We start from the raw sequence: 25,374 nt of genomic DNA, 5'->3' as shown, positions 1-25,374 counted from the left end.
TGGGCATGAATGCACCGATTTTTTTTCAAAATTACTGAGCAAGTCAAAGCCTTCAACAGCATAATATTTTAGAACCTAAGGTGAAGAAATGTGGAAGATATTAGCTTCTAAATATGCATTAAAATTTTCAAAATTAACATTTGACACCATATTCGGTGACCTCGTGCACGTTAACGAAAAGTCAATTTCGCGTCACAGTCAGATTTTCTTGCAAAGACTATAAAGTTCTCTCAATTTCCAGATAATGAACACTTTTGCATAAATATCCACGCTAAAACATTCAATCAAAAATGCCTAATTTTCTTTTAGCTAATATTTTGGAATGCGCATTGGTTGCTATGTGAGGCTGTATCTTAGCAACCAATTGACCCTGGAGCAAAATATTTTGGGATTTTCCGTCAGACACTTTGGGAAACATTTGGTGTGATTTTAAAGAAAATCGGAGGGGGTCGGGTGACAACTTTTCTGAAAATTGGATGATTTGACGTGGATTGACCCAATTATCAATAGTCTGACTTTTTTTTTGTTGCTTTTTCGATAAAAAGAGATCATTTTTGGTATAGAGTTCAGCAGCATTTATCATTGGGGCGATTTGTTTCACAGTAGATTTATTTGAAGCTCCATACACAAGTGTATAATATACTCCTCACTAATTGATTTTCTTTACTTCCTGTCACCACGTTGTATACAATAGAACAGAAGGTATTCATTGTAGTTTCGTTTTTCTGAAGTAGGGAAAGCACTGTCGCGACTCAACGACAGTATCAACAGGCGTTTGACTTTACACAGATACTGCCAGAGGCTGAATAAAGACGTGTTGTGATAGTGGAATTTCTCATGAATAAATAATGAAGCATTCAAACCCTGGCCATTGTTCAGGACCATTGTCAGAGTGTTAACCACACATTCCCATACACACCCATTGACCCCTGTGCAAAGTGAAATTTTGTACAGAGGGTTGAAAATAGAGCAAACTCTGGAACCTTACTGTGAAATTAATCATGGAATACCTGTATGGATTTCATTATTAACTTATTCATGCTTTCATATTCAAACCACCTTCAACTAAATTGTACACCATTCAGCTATCACTCATATCAATGACAATGTTATCTGATTTATAGTTTTTGAATTATTAAGAATCAAAAGTGGGAAATGTTTTTTGAAACACCTACTGCAGTACATATACATGACATAGACTATGTATAGGCCTTACAGCGTCTATGCATAATCAATCCACATCACACCAGCAATTTCAAAAGCAATTCTAATCACCCTGGCAAAGAAGCAAAAAGAAAATAAATGGGGGTGCATCAGAGACTCCAACCCAAAGCACCTTCTGATCTGGAGATTCTCCCGCCTGAAACCCCTAGCAAACGGGAGACTCCAAGTTGATGTGTGCGAAGCACAAAATTCCCCGGGTTCTAGATGCTCTCTGGTGCTATCTAAGGCTTATTTTTTTCAACATACGATAGAAATAAGTAAGAAATCCTTTCCAACGGGAGACAAAGGGCCAGGGCGGGAGAAATCAAATCTCAAACCGGAGAACGGGAGATTTTGCAAAAATGGGTTTTCGGCGGGAGATCTCCCGTCGAAAACGTGAGAGTTGGAGTCTCTGGTGCATGCACCCTTATATTTAAAAAAAAAAAAAAAAATGCCTCCCCTTTATAAAATTCTTGGATCACCCTGCACAGCTTGTCTTTCACATATTGTTCATTGGGGTAAAAAATGGACTAACGTTAGGATTAGGAAGAACCTTACTCCTTAGTAGTAGGAGGGGGAGGGAAATTGTTTAGGTCTACTTCGAGATCTAACGTTGCTACAGTATGAATAGTGTTAGAGAGACTACATGTAGTTCTTCAATACAGTGTGTACAGATTGTACGTCTGAGAAGCCCAAATCACGATGAATGCGGAGTAAACTCTACACTACATGCCACACTGCGTGAAGGCTATACACTGCTCTAGAGAGTTTAAAAATTATATAGGATCTAACTGCTAGTCATTCACAATGTACTTATAGTAGGTAAAGGCACAGGCACAGATTACACTACCAATTCAGACATGTAATCCACCCAGGCCTACTACATGATATACCAAACAAAAGAAAGAATACATTGTATGTGGTGCATACATTTTGTATCACCATCGAACTGTGTACAAGGAGCGCCCTGGGGTTACTATACATCCCAGATGTACATGTAATCTTTTCATTTAAAAAAAAAGTATAAAGTATTTCATGAACCACATGTCACTACACCTAACGGTTAGATTCTACATGTAGCGTTAACCCTTCTTTTCTTTTTCCTTCTGGTCTAACGTTAGGTCTAACGTTAGGTCTAATCTGTTGACCCAGTAAGATTTACGAAGCATGATTACAATTGGCTTTTTTTTCTATCTTTGTTGGTCCATTGCTGAAAAAGAAAAATTACTGGTCTGAGTCTGACAGTGATTTTTAACTGCTACTGCCCGTCTCAGACCAGTGCCAGTGTGAAGCATCATTGTCACATATCCAGTAGGCCTAATCTATTGCAGCAGGACTCACCTTCAAGTAGATGAAGCTACTAACGTAACAATGTTCAAATGGCCTAACGCTTGTTATAGGTCTACGTAAAATTTAAAATTGAATTTTGAATAGTCTGTCATTCGTCGTCGACTCATACAGACTCCTGATATTCAACAAGCTAGGCTAGTATTATTAGTACCAGGTATTTTAAACAAGGGTCTCCATCAGTTCTAACATTAGATCTGGTGTAACCAAACTGTTTGTAAATTACAGTATACAATGTATTGTCATTGCCTTGTAAATCTTGAGTCTAACGGTTACTTCCTTACTGACCTTAGTGCAAACATAACTCTATGATAAAACTGCCATGTCATAAACTTTATGTAAACTTACGTTCAGTCGTTTGGTATTTCAATTTGGTATTTGAACTCGAAAGTTGAATCCTCTCTCTCTCCACACATATCGTACACCTTGTCATAAACCACTCATATTTATGGAAGATGATTCTATAGTATAATTGACCACCAATCGATCGGTGAACTGGCCCAGTAACTAGACCTCCCCCTAACGTAATAGCACTAACGTAGCATCGAAGTTAGTAGAAGTAGCATACTAGTTAGATCTAGTAAAATTTACTCGGTACTAAACGTCAGCTAGCCAAGATGGACTAACCTTGACAGAAGCAGTCCACGACTTCGTTGGTAGAACGCAAGGTCAATCGGTTTTGAAGTTCACGAATGCGTTTCACGTTGTTTTCGTCGACAGATAAGCGACTTGTACTTCTATTTCTGAGACGTAGAAGGTCCCGATTACGCTCTCGATATTCTTTGTCTCTTTCTCTTTTTCTTGAGCTGACATCCAGAACACTTCGGGGTCTTCCGCGCCCGGTTTTCTTTTTTTCCATTTCTTTTCGGGACCTTTTCTTATCAGCAAACGTGTGATACCAGTAGTAGTGGTCTAGTAGTAGTACCTTTCGCTTTCTACACACAACAGCTCCACACTTTTGCACACGGCGTCTGCTAGCATTCATGCTGGTGGTGCATGCTATGGGCTGATTAGCTTCAAAGCATGCTGCTGCAGCAGCAGTGCAGCAGTGGCGATAAGCCCTTCGGTAAGCCTCATTTACGCAAATCACGAACATCGCATATTGTTCTAGCGTATTGTTATGTAAATGAATACAGCGCTGAACTGCATGTAAACACTGAAGGGCTGGATGCTGCTGTGCGCCAAATGCATACGTGCATACGTAATACCGTAATGAAGAGCACACACACAGACCTTCGTGTCGGTTTTCATACAGGGATTTGTGCACCTGTAAATGTACTGTCCGGCCGGATTCCTGCACGCAGGACACATTGGTGAACCACTGCTAACTCTGTGCACAGTGCAATCCAGCTGCAGTGAACATCCTCGTCACGATCACAAGCTGCACAAGCTGCACACAAAATGGTCGCAGAGGGAGCTAAATATACCCGAGGACAGCTCTTTTTCAAATTTGTCGGTTATTAAATGACGCTGTACAGCGTCAAAAAATCCCAAATCGTTATTGCATGATTACTAAGATATGAGAGCATTTCGGGGCGAGTAAATCTCATTGTGTTCCTTAAATGAAATGTACTTTTACCTGAAACACAAACTAAGACAAAGCAAACTCGTGAGATGATGTCAAGCTACCAAAACTCTATATTATCTTTAAATGTAACGTTACTAACTGCGGAATTGCCCAGATAGGTCACTCGTGAGATCACATGTATGCCATCAACTGCTCACAAATAATATTGTGGACTTAAACACATTTGGGGGGAGGGGGAATAATGTCTTTGAGACATGTCATTCGTTCAAATCTAACCACACACACACACACGCACACACGCACACACACACACACACACACACACACACACACACACACACAAACACACAAAACGAGACAAAACTGGTTCAGGTTTACTAGTCTTTTACACAGTAGCTTAATTGATTTGATAATCTAATGTGGTTGCATTCAAATCATCATTTTGCTTCTCTTACTGCTAATTGTTTCTTCTGGGTATCTCTAATCAAAAGGTTACAGAGAAAGAGAGGGAAGCATGAAATTGCAGTAACTTAAAGGGACTGTACAGTACTGGTTGAGGTAGGGATTCATGTTTTGAACATCCCTAAGTGAGATAATGAGAAACCTCTTATGATATATGAAAGAGCATGTAATTTTAAGAAGGATTCAACGCTTATTTGATGAAAATTGGTTTTCAAATGGTTGAGATATCAAAAAAAGTGATAATAATAAAAGGCGACAGGCCACGCCTTCTATTAGGATCTCTTTGTTTCACCTTGTTTTTGGATATCTCAGCCATTTCAAAACAGATTTTCATCAAATAAACTTTTGATACCCCTTAGAATTGCATGCTCTTTAACATCTCATTGAGTGGTTTCTGAATATCTCGCAAAACGTTAAAAGCTAAATCCTCACCTCAACCAGAACTGTACGCACCCTTTATATGATCTGTACAAACTTTGCAACTTGGGTGTAACTATTTTTCTGTGGCCATTGGAAAGGGTGCTTTATTGAACATATCTGCAATTTCAGTTCATCTTGACCATGTAATGCCCTGCTAAACGCTACCAAGTTAAGCAAAGGCACATATGGAAATAGAATTAGAGGAAAATGTCAATAAATGAATAAATAAAAGTGGATAACAGTAGTCCTACAGTGTCGATAAAAACACAAGCACCAAGGTTTCACCTCCCAAGTCAAAATCTGGCAAAAGCATAGGTTTTATCTATACGTCTTTGCAGCCAGCGGTCCAATTTTGGCTGGCGCTGTGGTTGTTTTATGGCTATTTATAGGCGGCTTGCTTTACTTAAGTTTTTATTTCACTGAAAACTAACAGCACAGAGTAGACGGGCCTTTCTCAATGATAATTTTTGAGTGATTAATAATTTGCATTGGACGGCTCAAAAACATATGTGCGTGTTCCTGAATTTGCGCTTTGCAGTTGACTTCTTGTACGTTTTTGTCCAATTTACAGAGATGGAATTTGGTTAAAATTTTCCAACATGAAAAATTGATGTGCTGCCCAACCCACTCGAATGCACAGTCTGCACAGAAACTAGGGACATACAGACTGTACAACTGTAGGGTTCTACTGCTCACGAGTTACACACGTGATCAAAAATTATAAATAGACAGCTCTACTAATATACAGTATCTACAAACTAGGGCACATGCACTCACACACACTCATACCAGGGAGGCATTCTGACAATGTAAAGCCCATGATTCAAGAATTCACGCTAGGCGTCTAGTCAATAGCACGTAGCAGTGTCTACTGACCAGCGCTTGTGAAATACGCAAAAATTACAGCAGGCCTAAATTAATACTACGAAAATTTCGACGGGCAGTTTGGGAGCTTAGTATTAATAGTAAGCAAAGCCTAAAGGTGCAACTCACACAGAGGTCAGGAGTTCTGGAAGATTGCAATACAATTAGGCAAAAAAAAAATTGCTTGTTTGCCCTTAAAGGGAAGCAGTCCTGAGATTTTCACTGTACTGATAATTAAGAAGAGTAAAAAATATAACATTTCACCAATTTATACGCGTGGACATCAAAAATTGTCTCCGTACGTGATTTTTAAAAAATAATTCCTGCAAGCGATCGTGTAAGAGCCTGCCAAAAGGTGCAACGTCATTGATGCCCTACTCTCAAGTTGACAGCCGTGCCTCAGAAAACCAATTTAAGTGTTCAAAATGATCATATCTGATTTTTTCATAAAATGTGACAATATGTGGTTTTATTATTTCAAACAAAATATTTCAAGCTTATACAATTAAAATAAAAATAATAGTAAACATGTATTTATAAATAACTAGGGATGACCAGCAAAACACCGCTGGAAAGAGTTGTGCATCGATGACGTATGACTCTCCGCTAAGACTTGCTCATTTGCAGAGTCACACTTTTTTAACCGAAATGTACGAGCTTATTTGGTGATTTGAAAGTTTGTTTTTGATGAAAGTAGTTCATTGGAGGAACCAACAACAACATATTTTTTTTAATTTCGTGAGGACTGCGTCCATTGTCAAAACCCAAGAGGGTCGGTAGGTTGTTTCGTTTCTTCCTTTTTTCTTTTTTTTTAAATACCCTTTTTACCCATGGATGTAATTTTGTAACTTTGGCAGGGCATCTCGTAATACACTCATCCTTCTGTAGTTCTGGCAATACTTCGAGTTCTACATTTTCCAGTTCAACTTTGTACAGGATGTGGCGCAAGTTTAATGCACTCAAAACTCCAAGGGATTCATTCAAATTTACATCTTGCCAGGGCCCGGTAGGCGAGGCAGAAACACTCACTGACAAACACTTATAACGTTCATCTCTGTTACATTTTGCAAACAGCTCCAAAAAAGTACCTTCCAGTGAGATGCTGACAACTGAACTCCAAACAGTTTCGGTGCCATGACAGCTGTTTACAGATGCTGCAAAAGTAGCCATCTTGGCAGTTGTGCTGTGCTGCGCCGCGGCCTGTACGGTAGCTAGCTAGCTAGCGCACTACCTATCTATGTATGTGAGCCAAAAAGGTAGCTAGCATGCAATGCATGCTATAAAAAGTAGCCTGCTGCCCCGCGCAGCCCGAACAAGATTACGACGGGTCGATAAATGAAAAAACATTTTTAGACTTTTTTTCATTCTTTCTTTAGCTTAAAATGGATAATTTTGGATTTAAAACCGTTCACCAATTTGCAGAAGATGAAATTTGTGGGAAAAAAAAAAAAATAAAAAACCCGACCCGAAATTTCCGTGATTTTCAGTCGGTTGCGAAGGGCAAACAAACCAATTTTTTTTTTTTTTTTTTTTTTTTGGGGGGGGGGGGGGGCCTTAGACCATTACAGTGCGTGTACAGTATACATTGTAGCTAGCTGTCTCTAGTTGTTAATATTAGATCTATCGCTCCTCGCCTATGCTGTATGGAACTCTTGGCTCCCTCCCATCTTTTCTCTGTGAAATTGACAAACTGGATCACTTCAAAGCCTCACTCAAAACTCACATTTTTCACCAGGCATTCAATTGCTAACTATCTTGGATGAGTCTGCGCCTTTGAATGTTTCTATAACAGACATGGCGCCATACAAATGCGGTAGATCATCATCATCATCATCTGCACTGTTATCATTGAAGAGCTGGGCTGGCTTGAAGAGCTGGGCTGGCTGGGAGCAGAGAGCGGGAGCACACACGCAGCACTGCCACCTTTCAACTCAAGCTTCAGTCATTCCACCGCCACAGCTCTTTCTCATCATGCCGGTCATACGGAATTGTTCACAACAAAACTAATTTTCATGTTATTATTACCCGATATGTGATATAAACATTTCCTCACAAGTTAAAATTCGTTGTTTTCAGTATAAACAGCTACAAATTTACCAGGAGACATTTAACAGGTAGCATGGCACCTTCAAATCTTCCTCTTTGTACTCACGACCTCACGCCGTTGGTCGTGATTGATGTTAGTCTTCCATCCATCACTCACTCCTCCCACGTTTCTGATTTACATTAGCAGCTAGTTTCTAGTCTCTACTTACTATTTCACTTCCAGTTGATCACATGAACATGCTGAGTTAGATTCCGTACGTAGATGACGTCTTTGGAACCTTGCCGATGACTTTGGTTGCAGCTATTTAGGTCTATAAATGCTTCTTTTTCGGTCGAACGCAGCCCCTGATCCTTGCTAGCTAGCTCTCTGTATCCTTTCAGTTCGTTCAGACGCGCGGCTTTACGCCTTCATATACTGTACATGACATACACAGCGAGCGTGGCGTGGGCACGCACGTGAGGACAAAACGCTTGCGCTTGCTCATATGCACAATGCACACTTAGCATGTCAGCCCGAGAGCACAGAGAGCCACCGCGGCGGAAGCAATTCATCGGAGTGGAAGTGCATTGTGGGATAGCTTTTGAAACGGCGTTTTTCTGTCTTCTGCGCACGCGACAAGTTTTCGGCCACTGATGCGTCGAGATTATGATCTTTCTCTCTCTCACTCGAGCGAAAGCCATCATAACTTTCAATGGTTACAACTTTATTTTTCTACGAAAGGAATTAAATTTCCAGTCACCTTGACAGCAACACCAGCTATCATCCAGGAAACGTAACCAGTGGAAATGGCAGCTGGCGCGACACATCTAAACTAAAAATGATATGAAAAATACACACATTGACCAATATAATAAAAGGTCATATAATTATGATCAATCAACGTAATACCTCCTTGCATCTATATTGATTGATCCAATGATAATCATATGACCTTTAAATAATAGTCAAAGTATGTATTCTTGTACCCACAAAAAATACTGTACTGCTGTAGTCAAATGTGTAGCATCTCAAAATGCCAAACTTGCATGATCCTATCAATATCCTATATCCCATGTCACAACTCCCTCCGTTTTTTCTCCCTCCCCCACCTCCCTCTTATTTTGGCTTTTCATCTCAGCCCTTAATTTTGTAATGCACTCAGCAAAAAAAAGAAAGTAAACACTTTTTCGAGATCACATTTTTCATAGAAGATTCTGGTGAAAGTCAATGTATTATATGGCATATTAAAGGTAATTCAATTGGCTATCAGGTTAGTAGGTTAATACAAAATGAAACTTTACGCATGAGTGAACACATTCATTTTTGCCCGCCAAGGCACAAAAGAAAAATTGCAAAATTTGATGAGTTGTCTTTCATTTGGCAATGCCCTTCAAGATGACAATGACAACAAAAAGCCAGTTTAACACAATGAGAGACATGAATGAAATAGCAAAAACAAGTTTTTGTTCTCTTTGTCTCTTTATAACTTCAAACAAAAAGAAAATTGGAAACTAAAGGGGGAAATAAGAATGTTCTGTCAGCATAAACTTCAAACGACATAGGAAGTAATGGCATAAAGATGATTACATAAACATAATTTCTTGATTTTGCTCTTCTTATTTAGTAATTTAAGGATTCATGAGATAAATATAAGAACCAAATATTATTTACAATTTTCATAATTTGAAAACAAATTGAAATCTCTACCATTTTTGTTAATATTGCTTCTCTTATTCCATTGGAATATGGGTTTGACCTAAGATTCTTCATTTTTCTCACTTATTTTTGGCCTTTATTGATATTTTGGGCTTCAAAGATATTGTAGAGATCAATGGTTTAATTTTGCAACTTAATTCATGTATCTAATTGTGTTAAATTTGTCTGTTGTTCTTATTGTTATGGAAGAGCACTTGCGCATGAATAACAACTTGTTCAATTTGGCAATTTTTGCTTTTTTGCCTTGGAAGAGAAAAACAAAGATGTTCACTCATGCGTGAAGTTTCCCTTTTTATTGAGCTACTAGGCTGATAGCCGGTTAAATTACCTTCAATATGGTATATAATTTATTAATTTTTAGCCAAATATTTTATGAGAAATACAATCTTGAAGAAGTATTTACTTTCTTTTTTTGCTGAGTGTATATAATTCTTACCCATCTGCATGTGGTATTCTGTAATTTCCGTACCTTGTTTAAATAAGTTCCACATAATTTATGTATAATATACAAAGCCAATCGCTATTATAATGTACATGTCCCCATCACGATCGCGAGGGGGTTGTGTTATATATAGGCCTATGTGAGTGTTTTGTGAAATAAATTGAATTCAAAAAATGACTTGAAAAATTGAAAACTAAATGTCACACAACGAAAGAAGAAACACTACTTACTCTATTTGATTAGTATTATATATTTACCCGTAATTTTTCTTCTTCAAAATGCCAATTATTTGTTTACATTTCATTTCAATTTCTGCATATAGGACAGACAAGATTAAGTTCGTCGATTATCAAAGATTCAAGTTTTTTGCTTAATCTTGTTGGCACTCTTCTGTTTGCAAATTTAAAACGTATGTATGTTATACAGATGTATATATGTGTCATGAAAATTGTTGAAATAATCATGCTGTATAGTGCCATTTATATGCATATCTGAAATTGTTGGAATTGTATACAAAGCAATGCCATACAGAGAATTAATACAAAAATCAATGAAATTATTTTCTTTCCTCTTTTTCTACTTCTTTCCTCTTTTTGACTTGGACATGATATTACGACATCATATTACCTCTAGAGCATAGGCCTACTATTTTTTTTTAATTCATGTTCCATATTCCACATTTCATACAAGTTTCATATTCCATTTGATTTGAAGTAGAAATGTTTTTCACACAATGGTCAGTTTGAACCAATAATGCACAAATGTATACGGACATTTATAATTGACGTGTAATATGAGGAACCCGTGCATTAAAAAGCAAAGCTTGTATGATGTTAACAAATATATTTTCGGTATTTGTTTTCTAAGGATTAAATCAAGTCTCAGCTTTACTTCTGTGGAAGGGGGGGGGGAGCACATCAGGGCCAAGTGAAGATCATTTTCACCAATCACTTTTGCTCGAATAAATTTTACTTATCTTTCAATTACCTTTGTCAGTTCTTGATCGGGAAATCATACCAGTCAAAATCATTATTTCATAAACAACTGATTTGTCCTAGTTAGATAATGGATAAAATCTATAGTTGATCTAAGATCGTGTGAAAGTGAATAGGACCTTCATTTAATTGATTGCTTCCAAATTTGATTTGTATATACGGTATTACGCAATACTCACTGCGAAAGAATCAACGGTATTTGGTTTTTTTTCAATTATTAAAGAAAAACAACAGTAGTCAAATACAACATAGAAATGAAATGATCATGGTCTTAAAAGTTTCCATTCTGAACTAGCTCTTGGAAGTGTTTACATTCACAGTATCTAGACCTTTATCATAGCTTGGACTGAAGAATAAGCGTAATTGTGACGCATCACTGTTCTTTCTCTTTTTTCTTATTTTGTATGGAAGATTCCACGTAAGCCGAGAACTCAAGCCCATGAAAATAAAATATTTACGTTTGTAATGTGTGTTCGCGTCATGTCTTATCGAGATAACCAAACACCCATCCACCAATCACGACTAAAAACCTGTAAGACCTTCGGCACTGTTCAACAGTTCGCAGGCCTTGATACCTTGTATGAGAGCTAATCCTATCATTATCTAATATCAGAGGGAAAAGATTAGATGCAACGTTTTAAACTTTGGGTTGTTACTTACTGCAAAGTCCGACTGACTTGGACACAAACAGCGCGTTATAGTCTCTCCGCGGAGAGGTTTGATCATTCGGAGCGTACGCAGCGTCCCGAATCACACCAGGTTTAACAGGTGGTTGCGAGGAGAGTCGACGGATTCCGGTTTCTGGCTGCCTCCTTTCCTTCCCTAGGTTCGACATCACCCCTTTACACCCGAAGAGTCACCCGACTTCCCCCGAACCAAGATTGCTGGGGCATTCAGCAGTGTTTCTGCAGGTGAGTTATACACGACAAAATCGAAGTAGTGTGTTCGAAAAACAGCGATACAAATTTGTTTCTACGTTATTGTTTCCGTCGTGCTTCAAGGCGATACAACAAAAGAAATTTATGACTAAAGCTTTTATTCGATGCTTTCCCTTATATTTCTACCCGCTACTTCTGAAGATTTCAAAAACATGCGCTCACATTGAACTTAGAGGAAAGTTTGCCCAGATTAGATTGCAAGAAAATTCGTTAAACACATACATCGATCAATTTTCATGGAATCTATGGACAGTCCGTTTAAAAGTTAATCATATTTGAGTTAAATTTATGCCCCGTTTTTGCTGTATCGGAAGGTTAAACATTAAGATAGCATGTTATAAAGAAAATACAAAAGGAATCCGCAAAATTCATTTTCAATGAAATGTTCATATTATTGTCTAGACTTCTTATTCTATATAGTGCGTTGAGGGTATGATCTGACATAATTTTCCCCTGCCCTGAAGGAGCAAAAAAGTCCAGTTTTCTGTCATTATGCTAGAAAACTGAAATTATGTGGAATATTGTGCATATTTCTATGCCACCGTTCCATTTCTATTCAATTCAATTCAAATTTTATTTTCACCTTTTTTGATCAGGATGTACAAAAATAATTAAATTTGACATACGTTTTATGGAATGATACACAGGTAGCAAAGAATAACATGTTCATGTCTGTATAGTCGTTACAAGATGAGGCATGATTTATACATACAAACATAATACAGTCTTATCTATACATTCTGTGAAAAAAATGGTGTTAACCCCACTCAAAAGTCTGTGCTTGTACTACCTCATCAGAGGGAGACATCAGAAATTATTTAATTCATAGACATGTGGGTTGAGTGAATGGAGCAATATTATTAGAACACATCAGTGAAAGTTTGGGGGAAATCGGACAATCCGTTAAAAAGTTATGAATTTTTGAAGTTTCTGCTCAGTCACGGCTGGATAAAAAGACTACTATAGCTTGTGATGTCACATGAGTACAACGATATAAAAAAAGAGTAAAGAAAATTCAACACATTTTCCATTTTTCTCTCATAACAAAAGAACACTCGACTTCTCTCTTTCAGAAGGCAGGGGGAGTAATATTACCCTTAACATACGTAGCAAGTCGAAGAATATTAATGTGCACTTTATTCAAAAAGTAAAGTTTTGTGAAATTCTCTTTTTATTTTCCTTATATAGTTGTACGCATGTGACATCATACACTGTAGTAGTCTTCTCTTCCAGCAGTGACTGCGCAGATACTTAAGATATTCGTAACTTTTTGAACGGATTGTCCAATTTTCCTCAAACTTTCACTGATGTGTTCCACTAATATTGCTGCATTCTCTCAATCCTTATGTATGAAGGTGGACTTGTCCTTTAAGCCTTCTATAATTCAGAGGTGATGGCACATGGATTTAACCAAACTTAACCCCCCCCCCCTCAAAAAAAAAGATAATGAAAAAATAAGAATAATAAAAAATCACAACTTTTGAAGAGACTGTGGAATTTTTTTTGATTTCAATTCAATTCATTCCTTTTGTATTTTTCCATTTCCGAACGATATACATGGATAACACAAACGTCAAAATGTAAATTCTTGTAACACAGTATCACATGATCAGCAGTGTGAATACATCTTGTTTCATTAAGGACCGTGATGGAAATGGAAAATTGAGGGGCTAAAGGGAACTTGTATGTATAATACAGTCCCCTCGCTTACTTACGTTACATTACTACAATACAAAACTTACAAAACTGCAATTACAAACAAATTAAGCAGTGCAAAAATACACTTGTCATTTTATCGATGGTAACATGACGCGCACACACACACACACACACACACACACACATACACATATATTTTCCTCAAATTCATGTGAATGTCTCCTGCATTCATGGAATCCGCGTGTTATACGGCCTATTCAAAGCAAATTTGCCTTTGGTTGTTATTTTGATCCATTAGTTCTTAGGAAATTTCATTCGTTGTAAGGGCAATATAATAGGACGATAGACAGATAGATGATGTACGGTGATCGGACCATACATACAGCTCTAGTTTGAATAAAACTTAATGTAGACAAGCATACCCGAGGGATCTATAAAGCGAAAACACTTTCACAATTTCTCGAATGTTGTAAAAAAATATGTTTCCATCGCATCGAGGATTAAGTGTTTCATCAGCATCACAGAAGAAACAGCCACGTTAATGTAACCCTACTGAGAACACGAGGCTTGAAGATGTCATCCAAATATATAGCAATTCGTGAAAAAATACAGCAATCTGAAGTAAGAATTATTGTACTCCGCACTTGCACTTTACATAGGTTGGGACTTTACTCTTTGCACACTCTCGACGAGGACCAGTCTTAACTCTGACATTGCCATCGGTAATTGGGTTGTGTATACATTTTCAGATGTTAGTATTAAGAGAGTTAACGATTGCTTTTCAAGCATCCTCTCTCTATAACTCTCTCTCTTCCCATGATTTCTCTAATTTTTAATATGTACATTCCACTGAGGTCACTACTGAGTGCTAAAGTCTTATTGCATCGTTTAAGCGATGGAATGCAAGACAACAGTGCGTATACTATACAAAGAAGGGTATAATCCAACGTTAGAGGGCCACTTTTTCACAATTGTCAGCTGTATGGAGAGCGCAAATGTTGATTGTGAGGAAAGGAGACTATTCTTCTTTCCATTGATACCTATTGTGTTGACAAAATGTCATGCTTGAACAATGACAAGTTGCACTTTTTTCCAAGTTTGAGTGTTATCATAAAAGGCTAGAGGAAACCCTCAAACACAAACCTGCGGTCGTACAGGCTGGTCTTTTTATTTGACCACTTTCATTGACACATTTCATCCATTCCAGTGAGACATTCAATGTTCCTTCATGATACACTCAAACTTGGAAAAAAATGCATCTTGTCATAGTCTTTTTTTTTTTGTAGTCAATGTGCTTATTCATGCATGACATTTGTCAACACAATTAGGTATTAATTGGAGGAAGAAGAGTTCTCATTTCCTCAAAACTAACGTTGCGCTCTCCATTGTTATAGTTGACACTTATAGAATAGTAGCCCTCTCAAAGTTGGATTACCCACTTTTTGGTATACGCACTGTATAAACAAGCAAAAGGATGGTCTTCACAAGTGCTGTGACTGGTCTTGACCATCATTGTATGTATTTTCCCGGCGCTGGTTTACTGGATTTCTGACAACTCTACGATATGGCTTCTTCGTATACCGCAGCCTCAAGTTCATCGAAAAGATCTCATTTGTCATCGCTCTGGTCGTCATCGCCTTCGTCATCATAAACGTAATCGTAATTGTCACCACAACATAATATCACTGTAGACTTTTAATCGTTTCAGTTTCAGTTTCAGTTTCAGTAAGTTTTATTTCTCCACTTGTATATAAAAGAAAAATAAGTATGACAATATCAAACATATTATTCACAAGTCATGAAAATATAAACAATAGTTCACATTACAAATATATAATCATGTGAAATAATACATACATTTTATGGCGAATCTTCAAATATACAGGTGGGGGAGACCGTTATCAATATGCAAATCGCTTGACTTGGACAACGGCCTCTAAACATTACGCCTTGTAACAGTGTTGTATATTCTTTTAACTGAAGGAACAGAACACACATAAACATAGAACAAATAATGTAAATCTTTTAAGTATTTTAAATATCATTTGACCAAAAAGGAGAGCACAAGGTGGAATATAAAAGGACAAAAAACCGTTGTACTAATCCTAGAAAAGTAATTTTCCATGTTCATATCTTCTTCTCTTTCAATTATTTAAGGGTTTACCGCACTGCAGGCGCCACATGCTTGTCAATATCAGAAAAATAGAAAACATCACAGAGACCGTTTAGTGAAAGAGACGGATATTCTTTATTTTTCATCTTTTTCAGGTAATGAGTGGAATGGTTCCAGCTGAGATATTACTGTTACCGCTTTCTCTACTATAGTGCAATGCCTCTCAATGTTACATGAATTAGTGTAATAGCTCTCACCAAAGAAATAGCACAGAAAATATGACATTGTGGTCTTTGTTGTATGTAAAATCACATTTAAAAAAATCCGGGTGACTGAGATTACAAATTCGCAACCTAAAAAGGTTTGACATGAAGCCTGAAGACAGTATACAGGTAAAATTATGGTCACATCACAAAGAATATACAATCTTTTATATCTTTGCTGTTGTTTTTTCTTCTTTTAATGATGGAAAGGTCGATGATATTCATCCTAATGACAATTTAAGTTAGTATTGTCATCAAAAGCTGCATTTTTCATTTATCTGCAAAACGTATCAAGTAATAGCAATTCATTGTAAGCTTATTTCTTATTATAACTACTGCGCTATAGTACACACACACACACACACACACACACACACAAACCATTCTTCTAACCTTCAGGAAACCCTCAACATGGAATTGGAAGACAACGTTGAATGTTCATAGCATCAAACCTAGACAGCACACATTCAGCAATACAACGTCAAATAGGAACAAAAGAGGTTTACAGTAACTGTCATGTCTGGACGCATTATCAACTTTATGTTCTTTACTGAGCATTAAAGCGTCTACCTCAAATAGTCTTAATGATTCTTTTTGGCGATTTGGCTCTTTGAAAACGAGCCGCAACCATTCCATTAAATGTCTTGTATCAAATTATCTCTCTCTCTCTCTCTTTCTTCTCTTGTGCATCCCCTTTTTGCTGTTCTTTATTTTCTCTTTTTGTTTCTGTATTTGTATGTTCAGCTGTTACACCATGCAGAACTTGCTGATATTGGTTTACTGCTTCATAGACTAACGTGTCTTCCCTACTCAGGATTAGGTGATTATCAAATATATCAAATATATTATCAAATATATTATCAAACATAATAGTCGATGGTAAAGTATTATCGTAGCAAGAAGAATGCGCAAACTTGAATGATTATACCGTGACTGAGATACCTTGTTCGACCCACAGCATTCAGGAGCTCTTAATGGCGGAAAATCCCAATCAATGCAGCAAAGACTTCCTTTCAATTAAAGTGCATCTAGAAGAATGTAGTATATTCCGCAGGGGAAAAATAGACGGCAATATGACGTCAATTAAAGGGTGCTAAATAATTATGATGAAATTTAGATTCAATCTATTTCGTATTGTATCGTGTGCGAAATTATCATTTTGGGGAGATATTGCATTTTATTACATGATTACTTAACAATAAATCAACAGCATTCTAAACAGTATATAACATTAATAGAATTAGATCCGACAACCACGTCTCCAAAATAATAATATGGAGATTAACGACATTACAGAATGAAGTAATCCATGTAAAACTCCAGTTTTACTCATGACATATATTATATTTCATTCATTTTTAATTTGTACATTGTAATAAGCATTGGAGCGAACTTAGAATATACATCGGCAAATGGCAGAATGCCAGAATTATATACATTTATTGCTCAGAGTTTAGCAACCAGCTCACATTGGAGCAAATTTGCAAGGTGTCGTGAATTAGACGGGATTTAAAACTCTTATCTCATTATCTCATCTGGTTGTCTTTATACTTAAACTTGTTTGTATTGGACGAAACAAGTCACGCGTATATTTACTATACCAGCTAAAATAACTTCTCTGAATTCAAAGAAGACTGTTGTTCTGGATATTCTTTTGAGTTTACACACCAGAACTTGTGCAAGATATGGATAACTGGGAAAATATTTCATTTTGATTTTGATGACAGTCTCTTCTACTCCTCATGTCTGTAACTATTACGACGTATACAAATCAATAATGTGGCCTCTAAAAATGCATGAATAAACATGATATTATAAAACCCAAGGTTTTAAGTTGATAACAGATGTGTAATGAGAACATCAAGGAGCAGAGACTTCCAAGAAATGCCAGAGACAACTAGAGCGTGATATTAATCTAAACATCATGACTCAGTCTCAGCATAATGAAAAAAAAGAAGTTTAGAATGACAACTTATGTACGTGGAGGAGAGTACAAGTTTGGAATTTCAAAAACTGATGGAGCACAATACTAAGACAATTAAAGTCTGACAATATCCGTTGCTGAAGGGGTCAGAGAATAATTTGCAGAGCTGTGGTGGTGTGACAAACTCCAGCAGAGGGTTAACCATTCATGATCTATCATTTTTTTAACAGTAACTCGCATGAAATACGTCAGTAATCTTAGATGTTTTGTTTTTTGTCCCTCATTTCAGGGTACTTGTTACTTTTTCGACTTTTCGGTAGAAATCGCGTGCAATGCTGATCCACTTGTTTGCCCTTGACCAGGGCATGACATGGCGGAGCATGTTTTTGATGTATTTACTACTAAAATTACTCTTAACGAGCCATTGTTTTAAAAGTTTAAGGCTATAATCCCAACACCACCTACGTAGTTTGCATTAGTGTCTAAACGGTTATCATCAAATCGTTACGTAACACATAACCGCCATTTCGCTATAGCTGTGCTGTGAATAGTTACAATTTCTAGCGCGAAGAGGGCTTGGTCGCAATAATCCCTTTTTTGTTTATTTGCTTTCATTTCCTTTTAATATCCACCATACTGTTTGCATGAAATTGTGTCAGGTCAAGTGCAAATTAAGGATTATACCAAAATCATGTAATTTGTCGAACGTAAATTATGCAAAATACTGATCTTCCTATACACGGGTTCAGGTTGGTATGCTGGTCTTATCTCCTAATGTAGGGATTTGTAAACTTGTCCCTTGTAGTGCACATTATGGTATGGTAATGGTATTGTTTCAAATTTCCGTGTGAAAGATTAAACATCATAAACTAAAAGAAATCAATAATTAATGTACAAAGTAGAAACAATGAAAGGTGAATAGTCTTACCCAGCAATGTCTAGATGACATCAATGTGTTGTAGAGGAGTCCTGTAGGTGTAGAACACAATATTCCTGGTATAGGTCACGAAACAAAATTGGCAAGTACTCATCTTTCTTGGTTGACCAATCAAAACGATAAAGAAATAATAATGGATTACAATAATGCGTTTGCATCCTTAATAAAGCATTGCAGAAAAGTTCAATAAAATCATCTACCCGAGACGCAAAGATGTCATCAATATATCAAGATATGAAGATAATATGTCATCGATATCATACGTCACTGGATGACGTTTTATATGAATCCAAATTTCAAATCCACTTGTTTAAGGTCTGTAATGTTTCAAATAAACAGCATCATTTGTGATACATGCCTGTAGCGTCGCGCGTCGGCACTGACCGACATTGCCCATGTCGAATTTGAATAATTGCAATTTGAATAATAATTGAATTTGAATATTTGCACATGTTTTCATTCAAACTTAGTTGATATAGGTTTTCATGAAACATGTCTAACTAACAATACTCATGTGAAATGTAATTTAACCCAAATCATAGCATTTTCATTTTGTGTTGTAATGATAAGGATGGCTTTATCCATATTTTGCCCTTTGATGACTGATGAATAATGAGAAACTGTGTGTTGGATTTTCTTTTCTCTCGTCCTCTAATCTTATCATAACTTGCAGAGCAAATTTTGACAGCCAGTGGAGCATGCGATAATCATTAATCAATTATTTAAAGTCGAGATTATGACACCTATTCCACTTTGCCCTTCTGGTTCCGGGGTATTTTTAGAAACGGTTGATAGGTGCATATTTCGGCTGAGATTGGAAGTCCCACTGTGACCAACTAACCCCTAGTTCTATTTCGTCGGGTGTTTTTTTTTTCCTCTTCTCCTTTCCTAAAGCAAACAGTAGTGCTGTTCAGTTAATAAAGGAAACTCCTCTTTTACAAACAAAAAACATTTGTCATATATAAAGTTGAGGCTGAATTCTAGCAGAATATGAGCTTCAAGGTACTCCGAAAATGTATCTTCTCAACACGTATCATTTGTGTATGGTGCTTCGCTTTTCCAATAAATCTTAAAAGAAATTCCATTCGGCATTTCCTTGGAGCTTCACGAATTGAGAGCAGAGCTTGGAAGATCGATTTTTGTGTTGTACATTGAGTATATGCTTATAGGTGTGTGAATAAAATACTCTGCTTGGCGATATAACAGAAATGACTGTTTTGAACACAGGATTGTTGTCTCATAAAACGCTATTAAATTTCGCATAGAAGAGAGAGTATATCGGCGAGGTGATGTCGTAAATTTGTGATTCTTGCTTAACCAAATCAGCAACACAAGCAGTTCTATTTCTACACTGTGTTTATGTAAAAATGTAAAAAGAAATCCTGGTAATGTTGTATGTTGAACTGGATCTTAACAAGACTGCATGAACCTGCATTGATTTCCCGTATAAGTGTAATTGCTGTCCGATGATATCTTGGGTAACTATTCTCACGACATGACGAATGCAATGAATACATTCCAAAGCGTAATGATGTCAAAAAAGGATGAAAATGACGAAGATATCTTGTAATTTTGCTTTAGAGGCTGGATGGTCAACTGAAAAATATGCAAAACCCTGTGTATGTTCCCATTGCACACCTATTGAAACGTGTTGGAGGTGAGACCCGGGGTATCCCACGGCAAAATGTTGAAAATTTAATTACTGATCCAATTTACATGAAGTTGTGGATCTAATGAATCATATTTAAGAAAGTAATATGCAATGATACGATCACGGAGGCACAAATAAAGAGATCTCTCAGGAGAAAGGGTAAAATAAATCTGAGTCTTAACATCTAGGAAAAGGACAGTTTCAGTTACTTTTTCGTTTGTGGGTCTTTTTTTAGCTCATACTGTGAGAAAGCAGTATGATTTACATCATGTTGTATACTGAAGTTTATCCAGTACCTTTCATTTCCACATATTATTACTTCTGCAGGTGTGTAGGAGCTCCACTGAACCTCTGCCTGCGTAAACCATCACCACACCGTAAAGATGACTCGGATACGCACGTCAACCTTACCACTGCTTCTCGGCATGTTCTGCCTCGCAGTCATGGTGTCATCGGCATACTCGCATGGGGCGTGGTCAAAAATCAACGAGCAATCGCTGTCGCAGCCCGAGAGTCCATCTTGGCTCATGGACATCCGAGCAATGGTCAAGCGACAGGCCGAGGCCGAGGCCGGTGTGTCGACGACGACAACCGCCGTCATGCCCGTTAATCCCGAGCAGACGACCACGACTAAGAAGCCGAAAAAGAAGAACAAAAACAAGAATAAGGACAAGAAGAACAAAAAGGGCAAAAAGAACAAGAAAAAGTTGTCGACAACACCAACGATGTCGACCAATGTCACAAACGTATTCCAACCCGACGTAGGTGCGTTTGACATCATGAATCAACCCCTGGGTGAAAATATTACGATGAACGCCTTTGACGAGGTCACCATACTCTTTGAGGGACACACCGACGAAGTTCATTTCAATTTTACTAATCTATTGGCACCGGTCATTATGAAATTCGAGAGCGAGAGCGAAAAGGTTTTCAAAATTCACAGTAACCACACCGTCATCTTCGACCCTAATGACCCTACCCATAATGGCACGCTTGTCGTCACACTCAAAGGTGTTCAGCTTGGTGTTAGCGGAATGATCGTTCGCGTCACGGACCTGAAAGGCAACGAGGTCTTTGAGGAACCAACGAGGTACGTCATCAAGACGAGACGAGTTCCTCGCGTCATCGACGCCATATTCGATTACATTCTGCTCCCACTTATTCTCATCACCACCGCCGGTATGGGCTGCAAGATGGACTTCATCGTGATCAGGGACAAGCTCAAGAAGCCGCTGCAGATTCTCGTCGGCCCCGTGTGCCAGTTCATCTGCCAGCCTTTCTACGCCTTCTGTATCTCCAAGATCCTCAAGCTGGGCGGCATCACCGCCGTCGGTCTCGTCACCGTCGGTTCCTGCCCGGGTGGCGGCGTGAGCAACATGATCACGCTCCTCCTCGACGCCGATCTCATTCTCAGCGTAACCATGACGTTCACATCCACTTGCCTGGCCGTTGCTATGTTACCCATCAACATGCTCATATATGCTCGCCACTTCCTCTCCGGTAGCGGTGGTGGAGGCGTGAACATTCCTTTCGCTAACATCATGATTCAGATCATGATGTTGACTGTTCCAGTCTTACTAGGAATGCTCGTTCACTACAAACTGCCAAAAGTGGCGAACATTGCCATCAAATCCCTCAACGTTCTCTCCCTCTCCATGGTGTCAGCCACGCTAATCATTGGAATCTATTCCAACTTGTACATCTTCAAGTCAGAATGGAACGTACTGCTGGGAGCATTCCTTCTCCCCTCGTGTGGATTCATCACTGGTTTCATGGTGTCCAAGTACGTGAGCAATATATTTTCGGGTAAAGTTCGTTATTCCGAAGGTTCGTTAATCCGAAAATGAAATGAGATTCTTAATTCCGAAGGGTCATTAGTATTCACTTTCTTTTCATTTGAGCATTAACGAACAGTAAGAATAAGGAACTTTTTTGAAATAATAATGAATCTTATTTCATTTTCGGAAGTACGAACCCTCGGAATAACAAACCTTTGGAATAACGCCACAAATGTTTGGACTTTCGGACCAACGAACCATTTTTCATTTTCGGATTAACGAAAATCTAGGTATACGGAATTTACGTGTTTCGAAATATTTAACCTTCTGAATAACAAACCTTAGCTCATTTTAACGGACCTTCGAAATACCGGTAACATTCCATATTATTTTCGTAATCATCCGACAACGGTCAGGAAAACAATCAATGGTCGATGTATAAACATACATTTAGTGATGATAGAATCATTATGTAAAAGTTATCTTAGCAATGAAATGATGCACATCTTGAGATTTTTTATCCATTCATTTCAGACAACACAATCATACCAAGAATCTCTATGTACATATTTTGATGTGCTATCCATGTCTCTGTTTCTATGAACGACATGCAACTTTGTTTGCTGCCCGAAGTTACATCATTTTATCGAACAATTCCTCCTCTAAGTAAATGCATTTGGTTAGACAATCCAACGGAGAGAACATTCATGATATTTATAATTGAATGCCCATCTTCTTTCTTCCATCTGGACGTATCAAATTCATTTGTTGTAAAAATATGATTTCGTATATCCTGTCTGTGCATTAACGCCAAAAGCAATGACTCATACGTCTCTCACAAGTCGCGGCTTGGTGATATAGATTAGGCCTTAACTTTTGTCTTCTCGATTTTGAAAAACAGGATATCACCAGCAATTGAAATTAAAGACAGAATTAGAACGTTAAGCAATAAAACAGTTGTGTAGACACTGAGAGCTAATGCATATGTACAAAAGACAGGGGGTCATCTCACGTTGTTTCTTCCCGCCCCGTACCTCCTCCAAACGACAGGTTCATAGCTCGGTTCCCCATGGAGTCCGCCCTCACCATCATGGTGGAGACTGGGGTACAGAACAACCTGATCGCCGTGTCTATGATCAAGCTCTCCTACCCGCAGCCCGAGGCCGACCTGATGGCTCGCATGCCCATCTTCGTCGCCATCTCCTCCATCACCATCGGCCTCATCATGATCTGCGCCGCCGTGCCCACCAACAGGCGGAGGCGGGCTGAGAGGAAGAAGAAGGCGGAAGAGATTAGGGAACTGGACGACAGGTGAGAGTGGATTACTATACTTCTGTACAGCACATGGTTTAGTGTCGCACTGAGACAATGGCGACTTTTAAGGCCCCGTCACACTACAGCGAATGCCCAACGAATGCCAAGCGAAAGCCCAACGAATTCGAAAATGTGAAGACAGTTTGCATGTCTGACGTTCTTTGAATTCATTAGCTATTCATAGGGATTCGCAGAGATACGCTGGAGATTTTGGACATGTTTAAAAAATAAAATCGGCTCCAGCGTATCTCTGCGAATCCCGACGAATAGCTAATGAATACAAAGAACGCCAAGCATGTTACGAACTATTCTAGTATTACCAATGGATGTTAACATATCTTCAAATTTTCAAATTTATTGGACATACGTTGGGCATTCGTTGGTCATTCGCTGTAGTGTGACGGGGCCTTTAGATCAGCGAAGCGAACGCTACGACGACGCCAATTAGGCCAAAAATGATGTTCTGTATACGTGCTCGAGACAGCTAAGTTCGCTAATATTTAGCGCTGTGACGATAGCGATAATCATAACCATAGGTTTATGGTACCGATATTGGAACTAATAATCAATCGTTGGAACTACCAAGTCAGACCTACTTTATTGCTTGTAATGGTGATTGCAAAAGCTGCACAGTTACACACATAACAAAAGTCGAAAACTTCTTCGACAGACGCATTTTCTTTCCACCGTACGTCATTATTTCATATTTCAGTCATCAAGGAGGCAGTAAGAACACGAGACCACGCGAGGCTTTTTAAGAGAGAAAAAGAAATATAGAGATATAGAGAGAAATAAAAGATGAGAATGTATATGTGTGTGTGTGGACAGCATTTAGAGGGCAAGCACAATTAAGACTCAAAGAAAGTTGTTGACAGACAGTTACTTCGTTCCGTGGGCACATTTTGATTTTTTTTTTAATACCCTTCGACGAAAAGAGCCATTATTGATTTGAGAACGGAAAAAATGTTGTGATGATGTGCAGTGATATGATGTTTACACAGGGATGTGGGGGATACTAGATAGTTTCCCTCCCAGCACCCTGGTTCATTACAGCATCGACTTAATCTACAATCTTATTGTCACGTCTGTATTACGATCTTTTCCTTACAGGTACGACCGCTACGAGTTCGAGCCGACTGTGAGGAACGGTAGTGCCAAGGCCAAGACCAACGGTCACTTCCCCACGTCCGATCCTTTGTCTGAGATACCACCCTCGTACGAGGAGGCTGAACCCTTCATCACCACACAAAAGGTTGGCAAGGAAACCATTGTCTAGCCACATCTGACGTCACAGGAAGATCGTTTATTTTCTCTCTGTCTATTCGAACATGAAAGGCGAGTCCCGTACGACATCAGAGTCTTCGGTTGATCTTGACTCGTGAGACCTTTTTTTTTCCCCAGTGCATCAGGATCGCACAGGCTTACAAGCCACCAACAAGACTGGCTGGATTTTGTGGTGAATTTGACATGATGTTGAGGATGATACATTTCTCTCTTATTTGCCAGTTTCGTATTTTACCCTGGATGTGGCATTGGAAGTCGTAATGCAAGGACGCCGCCCAGTTATCACTGGTTCGTGCAGGACATTACACGAGGTTGTCTGTATTTGCCCTGGAAATTCGCCCATTTATGTTATCCTGTTAATATCACCCGCAATGCGCTTGAATTGTGTGATACACATTCTAGACAGTACAATGTACTGCCTACTTAAAAATATCAAACAAAAATAATAATGCAGACCCCAAGGAGGCAAAAGGAATATTTCTGCCTCTTTTTAAAGAAATTTCATGATAT

At 38.2% G+C, this 25,374-nt stretch overlaps 2 protein-coding genes across 7 annotated transcripts in view; one reads left to right on the top strand and one right to left on the bottom strand.

Moving 5' to 3' along the window:
• Positions 1 to 8,197, bottom strand: part of LOC139738876 (uncharacterized) — a 60,866-nt gene extending 52,669 nt beyond the window's left edge. For all 6 annotated transcript variants that reach the window (XR_011711476.1, XR_011711473.1, XR_011711474.1 and 3 more), the window contains exon 1: positions 8,080 to 8,197. The gene's annotated coding sequence lies outside the window, so the exon portion shown is untranslated. The remainder of the gene's footprint in view (positions 1 to 8,079) is intronic.
• Positions 8,198 to 20,982: 12,785 nt separating this feature from the next.
• On the top strand, positions 20,983 to 24,856 carry LOC139739371 (sodium/bile acid cotransporter 5-like; the record flags this gene model as incomplete). Its single annotated transcript, XM_071649993.1, has 3 exons — positions 20,983 to 22,271; positions 23,317 to 23,577; positions 24,691 to 24,856. Coding segments are annotated over 3 exons (1,716 nt in total), but the record flags the coding sequence as incomplete, so codon positions are not given.
• Positions 24,857 to 25,374: the final 518 nt, after the last annotated feature.

Source organism: Diadema antillarum, unplaced genomic scaffold (genome assembly GCF_040938485.1).
Source record: "Diadema antillarum isolate AM-2024a unplaced genomic scaffold, OU_Dant_1.0 scf00000029, whole genome shotgun sequence".
NCBI lineage: Eukaryota > Metazoa > Echinodermata > Echinoidea > Diadematoida > Diadematidae > Diadema > Diadema antillarum.
This window is presented reverse-complemented; position numbering and strand designations above follow the sequence as displayed.